Below are 19,083 nucleotides of genomic sequence, written 5' to 3'. Positions count from 1 at the left end.
AAAATAAAGCCTGACACTGTTTCCCCATCTATTTCCCATGAAGTGATGGGACCAGATGCCATGATCTTCATTTTCTAAATGTTGAGCTTTAAGCCAACTTTTTCACTCTCCACTTTCACTTTCATCAAGAGGCTTTTTAGTTCCTCTTTACTTTCTGCCATAAGGGTGGTGTCATCTGCATATCTGAGGTGATTGATATTTCTCCCGGCAATCTTGATTCCAGCTTGTGCTTCTTCCAGCCCACCGTTTCTCGTGATATACTCTGCTTATCTCACTTACTTTCATCTAAATCATTTGTCCCCCCAGATTATATTTAGATCACCTTTGAAAACTTCAGGTGACATCCAATCCCTGGGGTCACAAAGATCCTCTGCAGAAGGAAATGGCAACCCACTTCACTATTCTTGACTGGGAAATCCCATGGACAGAGGAGTGTGGCGGGCTACAGACCATGGAGTCTCAAAAGACAGGACTTAGAGACTAACAACAGAACAATACTTTCAAATATTTAAAATTGATTGCGCCCTTCTGGAGAGCAGTATGGCAGTGTTTACTGACATTAACATGCACACTGAGTAAAATCTGACTTTGAGGAAACTTGTTGGAAATATCCCAACATGCACAGAAAGACATACACACATCCAATGTTACTGAGCATTGTTTGTAATAGGTGAAAAAGTGTGTGTGGGGTGCGGTGGTGGAGAAAGTGAGCCACCAGGGAAGCCCCCTAAAAGAAAAGTGTTTAAATAAAATGTGATGAGAAATACACAGAACAAATTACAATAAATAGGCTTCTTCATTGATTATAAATATAAAATGTATAGCCCCAAAAAGAAAAAAGAATAGAAGACAATTGTGCAACAGTATTATCCCTACGATCCCAGTTATATTTAAGAAATCCAACCAAAATATGCGCACATCAGGTTTGGATACCTATGCTCTTGAAGGTTCCACAGCTAACTGATATACGGCTTAATACGTACATAGCCTTACACGGTAAGTGGTATAATAAGAATTGTCTTTTTAAAAAAATTAAAATGCATTCTTGCATTACTTACATAATTTAAAAGTAAAGAATATGTTTGTGACTGCATTAATAACTCCCTGAACCCAACTACCTGCCAAGAGGTAGGTTTATTACAACCCTTCCATCCCAAGAGCCCAGCACGGGGTCCAGTAGTTAATGGCCTGGCTGTGAACACGTGCTGCGGGGACCAGCCTGCCGATTCTCACCACTCCCCACACCCTAGCGAGATCCTAGAGTCACCACGCTTATTCTCCCTGAGACGACGCAGCCGCCAGCCATCCAAAACGCAGGCGCCAGAAGGCGGTGCCCTCTCCCGGCAGCCCCGCCTCCCGGGCACCTAGACGTCACTGGGCCGCGCCGCTGAGTATCTGAAGGGCCTGCGATCTGCCTTCCGGAAGGGAACCCCGGCCGCTAACTATGGCGACCGTCGCGGAGCAGTGGGTACTGGTGGAGATGGTCCAGGCGCTCTACGAGGTGAGCTTGGCGACTTCAGGGGCTCATGACCAGACCCAGCCCTGGGGAAGTGGGACGTTTTGTGTGGATTTTTGTGCTGAGGGCCTAGGTGGGCCTGGCCCAGTCACGCCCGGACCCTCGGCGTCGCTCCCTGGAAGGGCTCAGAGGCACACATTTCCCAGCTGCGGAATGTAGGGAGCGCGGGTGGGAGCCGAACTGGGGGGGGGCGGGGGGATCTCGATTTGCTCTCCAGCGACCGGAGAGCCCTCTCCAGGTCCTGTCCGAATACAGGAGAGAGACTAGTCGAAAGCCAGAGCTGCTAAAACGGGAGAGATGGAAGTAGAATGGAAAATCTCAGTCTGGATAGGTCCCAGGGAAGACAGGTCCTTGGAACTGTGGAGCAGATAATAGGGGAAAAAATAATAAGTTGGAGTTTGTTTTTGTTGGGAGGTAGTCGAATGATTTGTTGGAAAGGAAGCCGAATGATTTAGGAATATGAAATAGCCATTCTTCCGCATACGTCCCATTTTCTGTCTTGCAGAGATACAACTACTTTAGTAAATCTTTGAAGAAAGACTAGTTAAGGGATGTTTATTGAAAGGCCAGCCATTTCAGGTAGTAAGATAATATAAAATTTAAATGTCGTTCTTGTAAAATGTTCATTCGACATTTAGTGAGTTTCCCTGCACTGTACAGTGGAACTTTCTGATTGTTCTCTGAGCTGTTCAGTAGCCACTAAACACATGTGGCTATTAGCACTTGAAAAGTGGCTAGTACCGCTAAAGGACTGAATTTTTCATTTTAATTTAGATGTGTATTTAAATAGTTGAATGGTGCTAGTGACGATAGTATTGGGCAGCACAGATGTAAATGCTAGAAGTAGTGCAGTGAGCAAACAGGTAAAAGTCGGCTGTGCTTATGGATCTCACATTCATGTAAAGTGAATCTCAGTTTTCTTTCGATAATTTTCAACTTAATATTGCACTTACTGGCAGCGGTGATGATGAAAGATGCATCAGGACCCATCAGGACTTTTTGGGGAAAAAAAAAAAAAACAGTTAAGAAAGAGAATATGGCTTAGGAGATGTCCAGCCATAGGTTAATCACAGTGACTGTGAAAGTGAAAGTCACTCAGTCTTGTCCCACTCTTTGCAACTCCCTGGAATTCTCCAGGCCAGAATACTGGAGTGGGTAGCCTTTCCCTTCTCCAGGGGATCTTCCCAACCCAGGGGTCAAACCGAGGTCTCCCACATTGCGGTCGGAATCTTTACCTGCTGAGTTACAAGGGAAGCCCAAGAATACCAGAGTGGGTAGCCTATCCCTTCTCCAGCAGATCTTCCCCACCCAGAAATCCAGCTGGGGTCTCCTGCATTGCAGGTGGATTCTTTACCAACTGAGCTATCAGTGACTTAAGAAGAGCCACTGAAATTTAAGATTTGTGTTTCAGAAATGAATAACTTCTACTGTATATTGTTGCTGCCTTTCTGAAGACTGCCCTTCGGTTATGTAACTTCTCATACCTTAGTACTGACCATGAGTGAGCCTTGAGAGAAGTCCTCCTGGATGTCTTTCCTAGGGAAGAAAAGAACTTGCATTTATAATTTGTATTAATTCACTAGACATTTCAGCTTTTCTTAGGATGATGTCTTTGTGGGGTGGAATGTTTAGTGACTTGGATATTTGTTTGTCAGCTATAATCCAATTATTGATAAAACCAAAAGGGTTTTTTTTTTTTTTTTTAGTAGAGCACTTATTCTTAAATGAACTCTATTCAGGAGGGATCAGCAAATTTTAAAAATAATCTTAGATTTCTGGTTTTGCTTCTAATTTCTGTGTACCTTGGATATAGAATTTAAGGAGTCTTGTTGTGTACCCATACATAGATAACATGTATGCAGTTTTAAAGGTACCTGTGCAGTGATCTGAAAGTTTATGTATGCATTTGTCCTCAGTTTCCCTGTCACCACCTCAGAATTTCTTGAACTACTGTGACTCGTCACTTTCTAATGCTTTACAGTAGTTTGTATTTACATTTCTGCTGCTACTGCTGCTAAGTCGCTTCAGTTGTGTCCGACTCTGTGCGACCCCATAGATGGCAGCCCACCAGGCTTCCCCGTCCCTGGGATTCTCCAGGCAAGAACACTGGAGTGGTTTGCCATTTCTTCTCCAGTGCACGAAAGTGAAAAGTGAAAGTGAAGTCGCTCAGTTGTGTCTGACTCTTAGTGACCTCATGGACTGCAGCCTACCAGGCTCCTCCGTCCATGGGATTTTCCAGGCAGTAGTCCTGGAGTGGGTTCCCATTGCCTTCTCCGATTTACATTTCTAAATACCTCTTTTAAATGACTTTTCCAATGACAACCTATTGGAATACAGCACTCCATAACTGACTGATGGTGGTTTAGTTGATATCTGGAATCTTCTACATGTACTTGGTATGTTTAGTTGTATAAAACATAAAAGTCAGCTAGCTTGGCCTTTATCCTGGAAATGTGCAGTTGAAAAGAAGACCTGACATGGATAATTTCATTAAGGTAACTTTTTGCCTGTTGACACGGAAAACACTACGTACTTTTGGGGAACTATGGTAAAAAAGAGACATGCTATTTCTTTAAGCATTAATAAAGTCTTTCTGCCATGTTCCAAGGAGAATTTAAAGAGGCTTATCAGGGATACAGAAAATGTAGTAAGATGTGCAAAATTCTTTGAAAATTGTGGAAACTGGTTTCCAAACAGTTTTCAGTTCATCCATGGTATGTGAAGTGATAGAAGGCTTGTGACGCTGCAAAATGTTTGTTACAGTCATTTCCTACTAGTAAAAATACAAATTACCTGAAGGATCTGGTAGTTAATATTGTTTAATTATTGAAATTCTGTGTCAGATTTAAAAAAAAATTTTTTTTATTCCTAAAGATGATTTAAAGCTGCAGTTTTAGAGATTTTTTCATGTTAGGAGAAATGCCTTCTGTTAGAAATGGGAAATGGAATGAGCAGACATACAGTGAGTTTTGGAAGTAAATCTTCAGAAATAATAAATAGGTTTTGTAAGGGTCATGGGTAGTAGTATATGCAGGTACATTAAATTATATGTGCAGGTTTGGAAATATTTGTTTATTTCTTGTTTTTGTTTTACTTTTGTTTTTTGACTCACTCCTAGGCTCCTGCTTATCATCTTATTTTAGAAGGAATTTTAATACTCTGGATAATCAGACTTCTTTTCTCTAAAACTTACAAATTGCAAGAACGATCTGATCTTACACTCAAGGTGAGAAGTTAAATTTCTATTTTATTATTTGGTGTATGATTATAGTTGCTGCATCTTTCAAAAAGGACTTGTGGTGGCTCAACTATATGTGTTAAAATGTTTTCTGGAATGTAAGGAAAACAAGAATGAAATATCAGGGTAAACAAATTACAAAGAATCCAGGGATAAAGTAAGTACACAAAGGAGTACCATGTTACAGGCCTTTATATTTTGCTAGGAGTAAACAGCAGTCTGGAAACGTACTAGATGCTGGAAGGGAAACATGGGCTACTGCTGAATTGCCAGTGTCCACCTGTAAGGTTATGTGAGTTGCTTGGGAAAAGCAGCACTGTTTCTCAAGTCTGAATGAAAGTTTTCCCTGTGGTCTTCATAAAAGAGATTCAGAGTCTGAGAGAATCCTCTCCATCCCACCACTCTCCACCTTCCCACCCCAAATCAAATTTTGATGTGTTCTGTATGGTAAAGGACCCAGCTCAAGCCCAAGTTGGGCAAACTTTCGAAAGAAGGGTCAACAGGACTTTCAGTGCTGCCCCTCTGGGGGCTGTTGTTAGTATGGAGGACCAAAGGGTTTGTGGAATCCTCTACCTTCTCGTGCACGTAGGAACACTGAGTAACTGTGCCCCAGGCATGAGAGGGGAAGAGCAGTTTTGACTGCAGCATGGTTTCTGTGACTTTGATTGTTTCCCTGTCCAGCTTCTATAGCAATATGCCGGAATACTTAGAGACAGGTACAGTTAGAGATGTTTTCCCACAAAAGTGCCTAGAACTTCAGTTCAGAAGTTCACAAGGCAGCATTAAGTGTAGCACAAAGATGGGCACTGCTCTTTTCTTTGCTTACTGGAGCATTCACAGGAGAAGGTGCAAGTGGAATGGAATTACAGCAATGTGGCAAGTGTTTCCTTGTTTTCACTGGCTGGCCCTTGCTGTCTTGATCATTAATGTTTATCATGAGATGGTCAGACAGTATCCCCTCTAGGGGATATGCAGCAAGTGACTCTTAGGGCAAATAAGTTTAGGAAACCTGGGTAAAGCAAACTAAAGAGGTGTCTCATTGCATGATTTCTTATATAAAAGGTTTTTTATACAGCAGTGGCTATTTGAACTTCTGGAGAGATACCCTAAACTTGACCACAGATCCTCACCCCTGCCTTTTTTTATGGCACACTAATCCTTGTGGGATTAGTGTACCATAGAACACTCTTTTGATGGTATTACAGTAAAATTGAGTTATCCAGCCTAGAAATCCTGTCTTCTTTTTTTTCCCTTGCTATTTAGGAACTCCATGTGAATGATTACATGGCCATGGAACAGATTTCTAGCCCAGCTGTTTAAGGGGTTGATCATTCCTAATATTTAAGCATATCAGTCTACACAAATGTACATTTTGAAAGAATAATGCCTAAACATAATTTTAGAATAACCCTCTAAAAGCAAAACTTACCTAGAGCAAGATTCAGTAGTCACTGACATCTTACCCTAAAAGCTGTGGAAGGAAAAAAAAAAAAAAACCAACCGTGTGAGCATTTCTAAAGCTTAACTTAATGGCAGCAAAGAAGAAATGCCCTTCTCAGTTTTACAGATGTGCAGAGTCTCTCGAATACCAGGCAATCTTGAATTGATTCTGTCTCCATGGTAGCCAGTGGACTGTGTGTATCTATCACACGTGCTCCAGGCTTGTTCAGGCTACGGTTCGTCCATGCAATTGATTTATTCAGCTAAGCATTTTTGAGTCCCTGAGCCTTAAGTGAGATGCTCCTGGCCATGCCCTAGAGTTGCCTGTTAGGAGAAACATACACAGAAGCATTTAACAGGAGTGTGGAAATAGAAATATTAAGAGTGGGCTTCTCTAAGGCTAGAATTGCTGTTTCTGTCATGTTCATCAGGTGTGCCTCATCTCATCATGTACGTCCAGAGTACATTTTCAAAATTTCACTTCCTTTTCTAGTTCAAGAAAGGATAAGAAACTCAAAAGAGTCAAAATACCTGTAATGCAAGAAATAACAGGTAAAAGGAATAAAGTGGCTTTCTGTGAGAAATTTCCAAACAACTAAATCCTATTATAATAATTATTATTAGAGAGTCTTTTGGTGTATTTCAGTTGCTTCTGAATCCTTGCCAGTGGCTTATAGAAACAGTGCTTTGTAGTCTAGCTGATCCCTTCCTATGACTATCATGCCTATAAGAACCTAAGGTATGGCTGTCTGTAATATTTTGCAAGAGGCTGAGGTCACTTAACCTGCAGTCGTGCTTCTTATCTTTGTGTTGTAGACTTTTTGTTTTATCATCAGTAGCAGTTATACTTCCTACAGTGAAAAATTCTGAACAGAAATAAAATTAAAAAAAATTTTCCTTCACCCAGGAAGTTTCATGGGAAAAGAGCCTTTAGTCTGAGTTGAGAAAAGAGGTGAGGGGTTAAATGCCCAAAACTCAGTGGGGATTTAGTGTCATCTCCAGCCACAGCATCTGGGCCACTTTCTAGCAGTGTGTTCATTACAATGGCATCATTACAACAAACAGTTTAGATACTGCTAGAGTTGCTGTCCCAGCAGCAGCAGCAGCAAGTAGCACTGCACTGTATTTTAACTGCTTTTCTCTTGTAGGAAAAGGAAGAACTGATTGAAGAGTGGCAACCAGAGCCTCTTGTTCCTCCTGTCTCAAAAGACCATCCTGCTCTCAACTACAACATTGTTTCAGGGTAAATTGGTTTTGCTAGTCAAGGGCTGGTGTTTGGTTTCCTGAAAGTAAATTCAGCAAAGTATATGTTGGTTTATATAGTATTTCCTTTTTAACTGAAATAAGACGTTCAGAAATTTTTGGAGATCGGAAATGCTCTTTAATAGTCTCCAGTTTGGGTTTCAGAGTTTGTCTCTTTAAAACAACATATCTATTTTTCAAAGGAATACAGACATATAATATTTCAGATGGTGAGACAGTGAAATGAAAAACAGCATTCCTCCTTTTTCCCACTGGTTTGTTTCCGATTTTATATCTGTTGTAAATCTTTATAACTAGATAGTAATGGTATGCTTGCACCACTGTTTCTTGATTGATTAGTATAGACAGTCCCTGTTGACTCTCACAGTATGAATTATGAAACTTCAACTCACTTAAGCTAGTCCCCCCTGGCTTCCAGTGTTTTATCTGTTTTTATTTTTAGTTCTTCTATTTCAGTATAGAGAAAATACTAGACACATAGTTTCCACCATCAAGAAGTAATAGGTATTAACATTTTGCTGTTTACTTCAAATCTGTTTTTTAAAAGAAATAGAGCATTAGAAATATAGTTGATCCTAGAACAGTATGGCAAGGCTGCTGACCCTCCATGCAGTCAGAAACCTACATCTAGATTATAGTCAGCCCTCCAGATACATGGTTTTAATACATCCCTCCAGATACGTGGTTTTACTGCTATTTACAATCTTGAAGTTGGTGGATGTTCCTTTGCTTATATTTATACTTTTACAACAATATGCCTGTTGCCTTGAAAGTTTTCAGTATTTGTTTAAAAAATATGATGCAGCATGTTCTCCTGAGAGAGCTTCCCAGGTGGCTTAGTGGTAAAGAATCTGCCTGCCAGTGCAGCTGATGCAGGACATGTGGGTTCAGTCTCTGGCTCAGGAAGATCCCCTGGAGAAGGAAATGGAAACCTACTCCAATATTCTTGCCTGGGAAATCCCGTGGACAGAGGAGCATGGAGGGCTACAGTCCATTAGGTCACAAAGAATCAGACACCACTGAGCAATGTTTTCCTGAGACTGTCCTTCTACTTCTGGTCTGGCATGAGAGAGGCTTGTATTCTTCACTTTGGTGAATTTCTTTGGTCTCATGAAAGTTTTACTTGTTCTTAAATCAGACTTACCAATCATTAATGTTATGATCATAAAATCCTTCCTACCTCATATGTCTAATTTGCCTGCTTTCTGTATGACAGTCACTTGTCCTAACATAATTGGTTGAATAATCCATTTTTTACCTACTGATTGGAAATTTCCTTACTTTCATGTATCGTGTTCATCACTCATTCTTGTCCACCTCCTTTGTCATATCCTTTTCCAGGGGATCTTTCTGACCCAGGGATCAAACCTGGGTCTCCTGCATTGCAAGTAGATTCGTTACCATCTGAGCTACCAGGGAAGCCTCGATCTGTTAAGTTCCCTTATATAAGATCTCTTTCTGGCTTCATTTCTGTTCTTTTGGTGTATTTGTTCTCCCTGTGCCAGAACCTCGTTTATGTTGTTCAGTCGCTAAGTCATATCCAACTCTTTGCAACCCCATGGACTACAGAACACCAGGTTTCCCTGTACTTCACTGTCTCCCTAAGTTTGCTTAAATTCATGTCCGTTGAGTCAGTGATGCTGTCTAACCACCTCATCCTCTGCTGCCCCTTTCTCCTTTTACCTTCAGTCTCTCTGAGCATCAGGCTCTTTTCCAGTGAGTTGGCTTTTCAAATCAGGTGGCAAAGTATTGGAGCTTTAGCTTCAATATAAGTCCTTCCAATGAATATTCAGGGTTGACTGAATCGTTTAGGATTGACTGCTTTGATCTCCTTGCAGTCCAAGAGACTCTTAAGAGTCTTACTCAGCACCACAATTCAAAAGCATCAATTCTGGGAAGCTCAGCTTTCTTTATGGTCCAACTCCGGATCCATACACAACTACTGGAAAAACCATAGCTTTGACTATACGGACCTTTGTTGGCAAAGTGATGTCTCTGCTTTTTATATACTGTCTAAGTTTCTCATAGATTTTCTTTCAGTGAGCAAGCATCTTTTAACTTCATAGCTGCAGACAAAAACAAAATTTGTCAGTGCTTCCACTTTTTACCCTTTTGTTTGCCATGAAGTGATGGGACCAGATTCCATGATCTTAGTTTTTGAATGTTGAGTTTCAAGCCGGCTTTTTCGTTCTCCTCTTTCACCCTCATCAAGAGGCTCTTTAGTTGCTCTTTACTTTCTGCCATTAGAGTGATATCATCTGCATATTTGAAGTTGTTGGTATTTCTCCCAGCAATCTTGATTTCTGCTTGTGATTCAACCAGCCTGGCATTTTGCATAATTATTCCACATATAAGTTAAATAGGCAGGGTGACAATATACAGTCTTGTTGTACTCCTCTCCCAGTTTTGAACCAATCCATTATTCCATGTCTGGTTCTAATTGTTGCTTCTTGACCTTCATACAGGTTTCTCAGGAGACAGGTGTGGTGGTCTGGTCTGTTTAAGAATTTTCCACAGTCTGTTGTGATCTACACAGTCAAAGGCTTTAGCATAGTCAATAAAGCAGAAGTAGATTTTTTTTTCCCTAGAACTCTCTTGCTTTCTCTGTGATCCAACAGATAATGGTAATGTGATCTCTGTTTCCTTTGCCTTTTCTAAATCCAGCTTATGTATCTAGGTTCATGTTCTGCTGAAGCCTGGCTAAAGGATTTTGAACGTAACCATGCTAGCATGTGAAATGAACTCAGTGGTAGGGTAGTTTGAACATTCTTTGGTATTGCCCTTTTTGGGGATTGGAATGAAAACAGACCTTTTCCCATCTAGTGGCAACTGCTGAGTTTTCCAAATTTGCTGACATATGAGTGCAACACTTTAACAGCATGATCTTTTAGGATTTGAAATAGTTCAGCTGGAATTCCATCACTTCCACTAACTTTGTAGCAGTGCTTCCTAAGGCCTTCTTGACTACACTCCAGGATGTCTAGTTCTAGGTGAGTGATCACACCATTGTGGTTATCTCGGTCAAGACCTTTTTGTGTAGTTCTTTTGTATATTCTTGCTACCTCTTCTTAATCTCTTCTGCTAATGTTAGGTCCTTAGTGTTTCTGTCCTTTTTCCTGCCCATTTTTTCATGAAATGTTTCCTTGTTATCTTCGGTTTCCTTGAAGAGATCTCTGGTCTTTCCCATTCTACTGTTTTCCTCTGTTGCTTTGTGTTGTTCATTTAAGAAGCCCTTATCTCTCCCTGCTGTTTTCTGGAACTCTGCATTCAGTTGGGCATGTCTTTTCCTTTCTCCCTTGCCTTTTGCTAATCTTTCATTAGCTATTTGTGAAGCCTCCTCAGATAACCACTTTGCCATCTTGCATTTCTTTTTCTGCAGACGGTAAAGCGTCTACCTGCAATGTGGGAGACCCAGGTTCGATTCCTGGGTTGGAGAGATCCCCTGGAGGAGGAAATGGCAATCCACTCCAGCACTCTTGCCTGGAAAATCCCATGGACGGAGGAACCTGATAGGCTACAGTCCATGGGGTTGCAAAGAGTCGGACATGACTGAGCAGCTTCACTCACTCACTCCTGTTCAGTTCACTTCACTGCAGTTCAGTTGCTCAGTTGTGTCTGACTGTTTGTGACCCCATGAATTGCAGCACGTCAGTCCTCCCTGTCTATCACCAACTCCCGGAGTTCACCCAAACTCATGTCCATTGAGTTGGTGATGCCATCCAGCCATCTCATCCTCTGTCGTCCCCTTCTCCTCCTGTCCCCAATCCCTCCCAGCATCAGTCTTTTCCAGTGAGTCAACTCTTCACATGAGGTGGCCAAAGTACTGGAGTTTCAGCTTTAGCATCATTCCTTCCAAAGAACACCCAGGACTGATCTCCTTTAGAATGGACAGGTTGGATCTCCTTGCAGTCCAAGGGACTCTCAAGAGTCTTTTCCAACACCACAGTTCAAAAGCATCACTTCTTCAGCATTCAGCTTTCTTCACAGTCCAACTCTCACATCCATACATGACCACTGGAAAAACCATAGCCTTGACTAGACAGACCTTTGTTGGCAAAGTAATGTCTCTGCTTTTGAATATGCTATCTAGGTTGGTCACAACTTTCCTTCCAAGGAGTAAGCGTCTTTTAATTTCATGGCTGCAGTCACCATCTGCAGCCTCCTGTACAGTGTTACAAACCTCCGTCCACAGTGTTATTTGTTTTTCTTATGCCAGAACTTCATTTATACCACTAGGTTAATAATAGGTCTTGGCTAGCTATCTTTTTCAGAATTGCCTAGGCTGTTTTTTGACTCTTCACTAATAGTTTAGGTTTAGCTGATCAGATTTGACCAGAAAATGAATTTGAACTTTTGACTAGTAATGCATTGAATTTGTGGATTAATTTGGAGAGAACTGGCATATTGCTAATACTGAATCTCATCACCATATACCTTATGTATAACTTGTATATTTAGGTCTTTCATGTTTCTGAGAAAAGTTGGATAACGTTTTTCATAAAGATTTTGCTTAACTTTTCTTACTTTTTGTTTTGAAACATGATAGATTCACATGAAGTCATAAGAAATAATACAGATAGATTCCATATACCCTTCATCATGTCCCCCAGTGGTAACATCTTGCTTAACTATAGTACAGTATCATAGCCAGGAGATTGACGTTGCGTATCTTTTAATAGCTTTATCTCCAGATACCAGAGAGTTTTCATTTCTGTCATGAAGAGCATCATTTTCTTCTTGTTTCTGTGTTATCGCACTGGCTAGGATACTTTCTATGCAGTGTTGAATAGGAGTGGTAAGAAAGACTTCTGTGTCCTGTTCCTGACAGCTTTTAAGGGATAACCTGTATGGTGTTACAGGCCTTCCTTTCTCATCCTAATTTGCTAAGGGAACTTTTTGTTAGTTTCAAAATCAGAGTATTAAATTTTATTGAATCTGTTGAGATGACTGTGACTCTTCTCTGCCAATCCATAACTGTTTTAAATTGTACTGATTGATTTTTTACATTAATTAAGCACAGACATAAAATTTCTTGAGAAAATTGCAAGCAACCATGCCACTCATCGTCACTCAGATTCTGACTTGGTAGACTTGTAGAAAGATGGAGATTTACCCTCTGGAAAGGCTAAATATAAATGAAAAGTCCGAAGGATGTGTTAGGGAACGGGTGCCCTTCTGAAAACAGAAGGTAAGTAAAATGTTTATAATGAAGAGTAGGGATGCTGATTCCATTTCCTCCATCTCAGCTCTTAGAGAAAGTTGGCAACCAGATTTATACCTCATATATACCAAAGGAATTCTCTTTGGTGAAATTTGAAGTCAAGAGAATAAAAACAGAAAATTTTGAGCTTAGTGTTTCCACAGATGAACTCATGTCTGATTATTATAGAGTGAAGCCCACTGTGAATCAAGAAGCCAGGCCTATTTACATAGTGCTTCCAATTAGTTTCCTTGTGGCTCATATGGTAAAGAATCTGCCTGTAATGAGAGAAACTTGGGTTCAATCCCTGGGTCGGGAAGAGCCCTTGGAGAATGGCTACCCACTCCAGTATTCTTGCCTGGAGAATTCCATGGACTGAGGTGCCTGGCAGTCTACAGTCATGGGATTGCAAGGAGTCGGTCATGACTGAGCAACTAACTAACACTTTCACTTTTTTTCTTTCCGGTTAGCATTTCAGTGTCTTATTCTTAAAAATGGGTAGACAACCTTAAATTATGGTCCATTGATTTTCAACAAAGTGCCAAGACAATTCAGTAGGGAAAGACTCGCCTGTTTTAACGAATGGTGATGGCACAACTGGATAGAAATATATAAAAGAATGATGACAGACCTCAAACTCACAACATGTGTAAAAATTAGCTCAAAATTAATCACAGGCCTGAATTTAAGAGCAAAAATTATAAATGCTTGGTAGAAAGAAAACAAAAGAGTAATTCTTTGTAATCTTGGGTTGGGCAAAGATTTTTAGATATGACACACAAAGCACAAGCAGCCAAAGGAAAAATAGATAAACTGCAATTCGTTAAAATTAAAAACATCTGTGGTTCAGAGTCTGCTGTCAGAGAAATAATACAAAACCCTGCAAAATGGGAGAAAATATTTTCAAGCCATGTATTTGTTAAGGGGCTAGTATCCAAAATAATAATATATTAGAAAACTCTTACAACTTAGTGTAAACCCTATTTAAGCATGACTATTTGGTTAATTTTTATTAATTGTTGGCTTGTTCTTTTTTTTTTTTTTTTGCTAATATTTGGTACTTTTAGTATCAGTATTAGAAAACGGCTTTAGTCTTTTCTTTTCCCTTACTATGCTGGCTCAGGTTTGGTATCAGAAATTTAGTAGTTTTGTAATTTTCTTGGCAATAATATGTATTTGTTGTTTGTTCTGTTGAGCATAGACTTTTAATCATGAATTTAATGTCTTCAGTGAGTTTGTAAAGCCGTTTCTATTTCCTTTATGAGTAAGTTTTGGTTATTGTCATTTAGCAATTGTTCATTTCTTCTTGTGTTTTCAAATGCTTTTGCATGAAGTAGTTCATAGAATTTCTCAAACAGTTATATGTAAAAATATATGTATATAATATATAAAATATATATGTGTGTGTGTGTTAGTCACTTAGCTGTGTCCAACTCTTTGTTATCCTATGGACTATAGCTTGCCAGGCTCCTCTGTCCATGGGATTCTCCAGGCAAGAATGCTGGAGTGGATTGCCATTTCCTTCTCCAGGGGATCTTCCTGACCCAGGGATCAAATCCAGGTCTCCTGCACTGCAGGCAGATTGTTTATCATCTGAGCTATAGGGAAGTCCTCCTCATATGTAAAATAATATATATGCTCTCTCTCTCTATATATATGTATACACACACACAACTTCATATACAGATGTGTAGAACAACACATCTGTGGGGTTTGTGTCTGCATTGCAGTCATTTGTGTCTCCTTTCTCACTCAAATTTGCTAAAGGTTTGTCCTCTGGTTTAGTTCAGTCTCTGTTTTATTTTCTTCATCTTGGGCCTTTCTTGCAGACACAGATATTGACCTCTTCAACACTGTTCTCATCAGCACTCGTGTAGACAGCATTCTCATTTGCTTTTTTCTTTGTTTCCTTTATCCCTAGCACCTGCATCTGTTCTCCGCCAGTAATGTATCTCGCTGTAATGCTTGTATTTTACTTCTTTTATTATTTTATGTCATTAAAAACATGTATTTTGTTATTTTTAGCATGTATAGATTCTTGAAACTAATCTTAATGTTTTATTAATGTGTGTTTTTAATTTTGTGCTCTAGAGTCCATTCTGATTTTTTTTTAACAAGTTTTTTACTCAACACAATTTTTCAACAAATGTTTGAGTTCCTGCTCTGTTCAAGGAATATGCTGAGCATGTACAGTAAATCAAAATCTTAGTTCTCTTAGGCCAGGCAGACCAAAATTGAAGTAAATGTAGTGTTAGCTGGTGTTGAGTGGTATAAAGAAATATGAGGCAGCACAGAGAGTGGAATTGCTAAGTGTACTTCTCACCATTTCTTCTGACTGCTACATATGATTCTGTTGTATATGGCCACCATGTTTTACTTAGCTATTTGCCTTGTGATATATACCACAGCTGCCTCTACTCCCCAGTGCTGCAAACAGCGTGGTTATTAAACCTGATTGATACCCTGTTGACCTGTTTGAGTCTCTCTAGGGGTTGTGGGCCCAGCAGGAGAATCATGATGTAGGAAAGTCCCAGAGGGAAATGAGACAGGTGTATCAACTCAGTTCAGTCACTCAGTCATGTCTGACTCTTTGTGATCCCATGAATTGCAGCATGCCAGGCCTCCCTGTCCATCACCAACTCCTGGAGTTCATTCAAACCCACGTCCATCGAGTTGGTGATGCCATCCAGCTATCTCATCCTCTGTTGTCCCCTTCTCCTCCTGCCTCCAATCCCTCCCATCATTAGAGTCTTTTCCAATGAGTCAACTCTTCGCATTAGGTGGCCAAAGTATTGGAGTTTCAGCTTCAGCATCATTGCTTCCAAAGAACACCCAAGACTGATCTCCTTTAGAATGGACTGGTTGGATCTCCTTGCAGTCCAAGGGACTCTCAAGAGTCTTCTCCAACACCACAGTTCAAAAGCATCAATTCTTCAGTGCTCAGCTTTCTTCACAGTCCAACTCTCACATCCATACATGACCACTGGAAAAACCATAGCCTTGACTAGACGAACGTTTGTTGGCAAAGTAATGTCTCTGCTTTTTAGTATGCTGTCTAGGTTGGTCATAACTTTCCTTCCAAGGAGTAAGCATCTTTTAATTTCATGACTGCAGTCACCATCTGCAGTGATTTTGGAGCCCCCCAAAATAAAGTTTGACACTGTTTCCACTGTTTCCCATCTATTTCCCATGAAGTGATGGGACTAGATGCCATGATCTTCGTTTTCTAAATGTTGAGCTTTAAGCCAGCTTTTTCAGTCTCCTCTTTCACTTTCATCAAGAGACTTTTAGTTCCTCTTCACTTTCTGCCATAAGGGTGGTGTCATCTGCATATCTGAGGTTATTGATATTTCTCCCAGCAACCTGGATTCCAGCTTGTGCTTCTTCCAGCCCAGCGTTTCTCATGATGTACTCTGCATATAAGTTAAATAAGCAGGTTGACAATATACAGCCTTGATGTACTCCTTTTCTTATTTGGAACCAGTCTATTGTTCCATGTCCAGTTCTAACTGGTGCTTTGGTACCCAATTCGTGGACAACATTGTTTTATTTTGCATTTCTCTGATTATTTGAGCCATTAAGTATATTTTTATCTACTTATTAGCTGTTGGGGCTTTTCCCTTCTGTGAATGCCTACTAGTATCTTCTACTTCTTTTTCTACCTAATTCCCAGCCTACCTTTCAATTATCAGGAATCCCCAATATTGTGTAGATTTTAATTCTTGGTTAGTTACTGTGTAGTGATTTATTACAATGATTCTAAGAAACTTTTTTTTCTTTCTATTTTAAGATCTCTAAAATGGATATGAATCTTACAGCTGCTGAGAGTCATTCTTACCTGGGGGCAGTTGGGGTGGTATCATTTCTTAGCACTGATGAACTTGATCATGGCTATACTCACTGCCAACTCCTCAGTTGAGTTACGTGGCCATAAGTTGTATAAGACAGCTGATGGAAGGAGAAATGCTCACATTCCTCCAGATGGATGAACAGAGGCTGTTGGGACTACGGCTTTGAGCATTCCTTTGTCAAATTCCTGCTGTGTTTGGATAATAAGAGCTTACTTTCTAGAAACACGTGATTCAATTGAGGAAACATTAAATTAGAAGTTTAGTCCAATAGGAATGTTCCAGCACGAAATTTAGGAATGGGTGATACTGACTTGTCAGGTAATCTCAGAGATGATAGTGGAGCATCCTCCTAAGCACTACCAGGATACTCCCATTAGCACAGAGTGTGAATACCTGTGAAATCCATGATGTAGCAGGGAGCAGTCATTCAGAACTGCTGACTAAAAGTTAGGAATGTCTTAACTGATTTATCTTGTTTATATTTTTCCATACATAGGTGCGAAAGTAGAATGACAAAAATCTGTGTCAGGAATGCCTTTTCATTAAATATAACCTGAAACACATATAATAATAAAACTGTCATTACATTTTAATTGGCCATGTCTTTCTTCCTTAGTGGTAGATAAAATACAGTCGATGCCATCTTGGATTCATGAAATAAAACAAATTTCTATCACCCATCTCTTAGTTTTGTCTGTGGTATCTTCACTGAACCAAAATTCTTAGTTTTGACTTGGTCATATCCATCCATTTTAGCCTCATGGTTTGTGTTTGGAGACTTGCTCTAGAAATCATTTCCTCTTCCAAGGTCACAAAGACTTTCTAAATTTTCTTCTGTTATCTTTTTCAGAGTACTCTTTAGGCTTTTAAAATGCCTGGAATTCACCTTTGTATATGGTTATTCAATTATATTTTTTCCCATTTAGAACAAAATATGTATAACTTAGTAGTGGGTGCAGCTGCTGCTGTTTGCAGGTATTTATATATGGGCATATCTCATTTTATTGCGCTTTGCTTTGTTGTCCTCGTGTATGTGTGTGTGTGTGTGTGTGTACGCGGTCAGTCATGTCCAACTCTTTGTGACCCCATGGACTATAGCCTACCAGGCTCCTCTGTCCATGGAATTTTCCAGGGAAGAATATTGGAGCAGGTTGCTGTTTCCTACTCCACGGGATCTTCCCAACCCAGGGATCAAACCCACATCTCATGTGTCTCCTGCATTGGCAGGCGGATTCTTTACCACTCTACCGCCTGGGAATTCCATTGCACTCCCATAGATACTGCATTTTTTACAGATTAAAAGTTTGTGGCAATGGGTGTTCTTTGGAAGGAATGATGCTAAAGCTGAAACTCCAGTACTTTGGCCACTTCATGTGAAGAGTTGACTCATTGGAAAAGACTCTAATGATTGGAGGGATTGGGGGCAGGAGGAGAAGGGGACGACAGAGGATGAGATGGCTGGATGGCATCACTGACTCGATGGACGTGGGTTTGAATGGACTCCAGGAGTTGGTGATGGACAGGGAGGCCTGGCGTGCTGCAATTCATGGGGTCGCAGAGTCGGACACGGCTGAGTGACTGAACTGAACTGAACTGAACTGTGTTGTCAGATGATGGTTGTCATTTGTTACCAATAAAGTATCTTTTAAAAATTAGAAAATAGTTTTTTTTTTGTTTTATTAAGATATACTTGACATATAGCACTATATAAGTTTTAGGTGTACAGCATAATGATTTGACTTACATAGATCATGAATTGATTACCACATTAAGTTTAGTGAACATACATCATCTCATACAGATTCAAAATTAAATAGCAATTTTTTTTTTCCTTCTGAGGAAAACAAGTTTTAGTCTCAACAATATTCATATATAATTTAACATCAGTGTTAACGTTATTTGTCATGTTGTACGTGCATTACAGGCAGATCCTTTATGATCTGAGCCACCAGGGAGCTCGTTACATCCCCAGTACTTAATTACCTTATACCTGGGAGTTTGTACCTTTTGATCACCTTAATCCAATACCCCCTCTCCCTAACCTGCCTCTGGTAACCACAAATCTGATCTCTTTTCCTATGAGTTTGTTTCTTTTTGAAGTATGATTGACTTAAAACACTATGTTAGTTCCTGGTATACAACATGGTGATTTTTTTTTTATACATCTCAGAATGATCACAGTGATGAATCGAATTACCATTTATCACCATGCAAAGATACTACAATAATCATTAACTATATTCCCCCACTGTACATTTCATATCCATGACTCATTTATTTTATAATTGAAAATTTGTACCTTTGTACCTTCCTCACCCATTTTTTCTCATTCCCCCACCCTCCCTTCCCTCTGGCTGTGACTCTGCTTCTCTGTCACTGCTTCTGTTTTGTTTGTTCATTTGTTTTGTTTTTCAGATTCCACATGTAAGTGAAATCATACATATTTGTCTTTCTCTGACTTACTCCACTGAGCATCATAATACCCTGTAGATCTATTCATGTTCTCACAAGTGACAAGATTTTGTTCTCTTTTTTTGGCTAAGTAATACTCCTTTGTGTGTGTGTGTGTGTGTGT

General features: G+C 39.9%; 1 protein-coding gene across 2 annotated transcripts in view; it reads left to right on the top strand.

Moving 5' to 3' along the window:
* Window positions 1-306: 306 nt before the first annotated feature.
* The window catches only part of SPTLC1 (serine palmitoyltransferase long chain base subunit 1), a 66,518-nt gene continuing 47,741 nt past the window's right edge, over window positions 307-19,083 (top strand). Inside the window, exons 1-3 of one of the 2 annotated variants that reach the window (XM_069575608.1) lie at window positions 307-1,501; window positions 4,635-4,742; window positions 7,343-7,437. In XM_069575608.1, the coding sequence (XP_069431709.1) occupies window positions 1,445-1,501; window positions 4,635-4,742; window positions 7,343-7,437 (260 nt within the window). In that variant the 5' untranslated portion in view covers window positions 307-1,444. The remainder of the gene's footprint in view (window positions 1,502-4,634; window positions 4,743-7,342; window positions 7,438-19,083) is intronic. The other variant, XM_069575609.1, reaches the window with a different exon arrangement.

The sequence above is a fragment of the Ovis canadensis genome, chromosome 2, assembly GCF_042477335.2.
Source record: "Ovis canadensis isolate MfBH-ARS-UI-01 breed Bighorn chromosome 2, ARS-UI_OviCan_v2, whole genome shotgun sequence".
Classification (NCBI taxonomy): Eukaryota; Metazoa; Chordata; class Mammalia; order Artiodactyla; family Bovidae; genus Ovis; species Ovis canadensis.
This window is presented reverse-complemented; position numbering and strand designations above follow the sequence as displayed.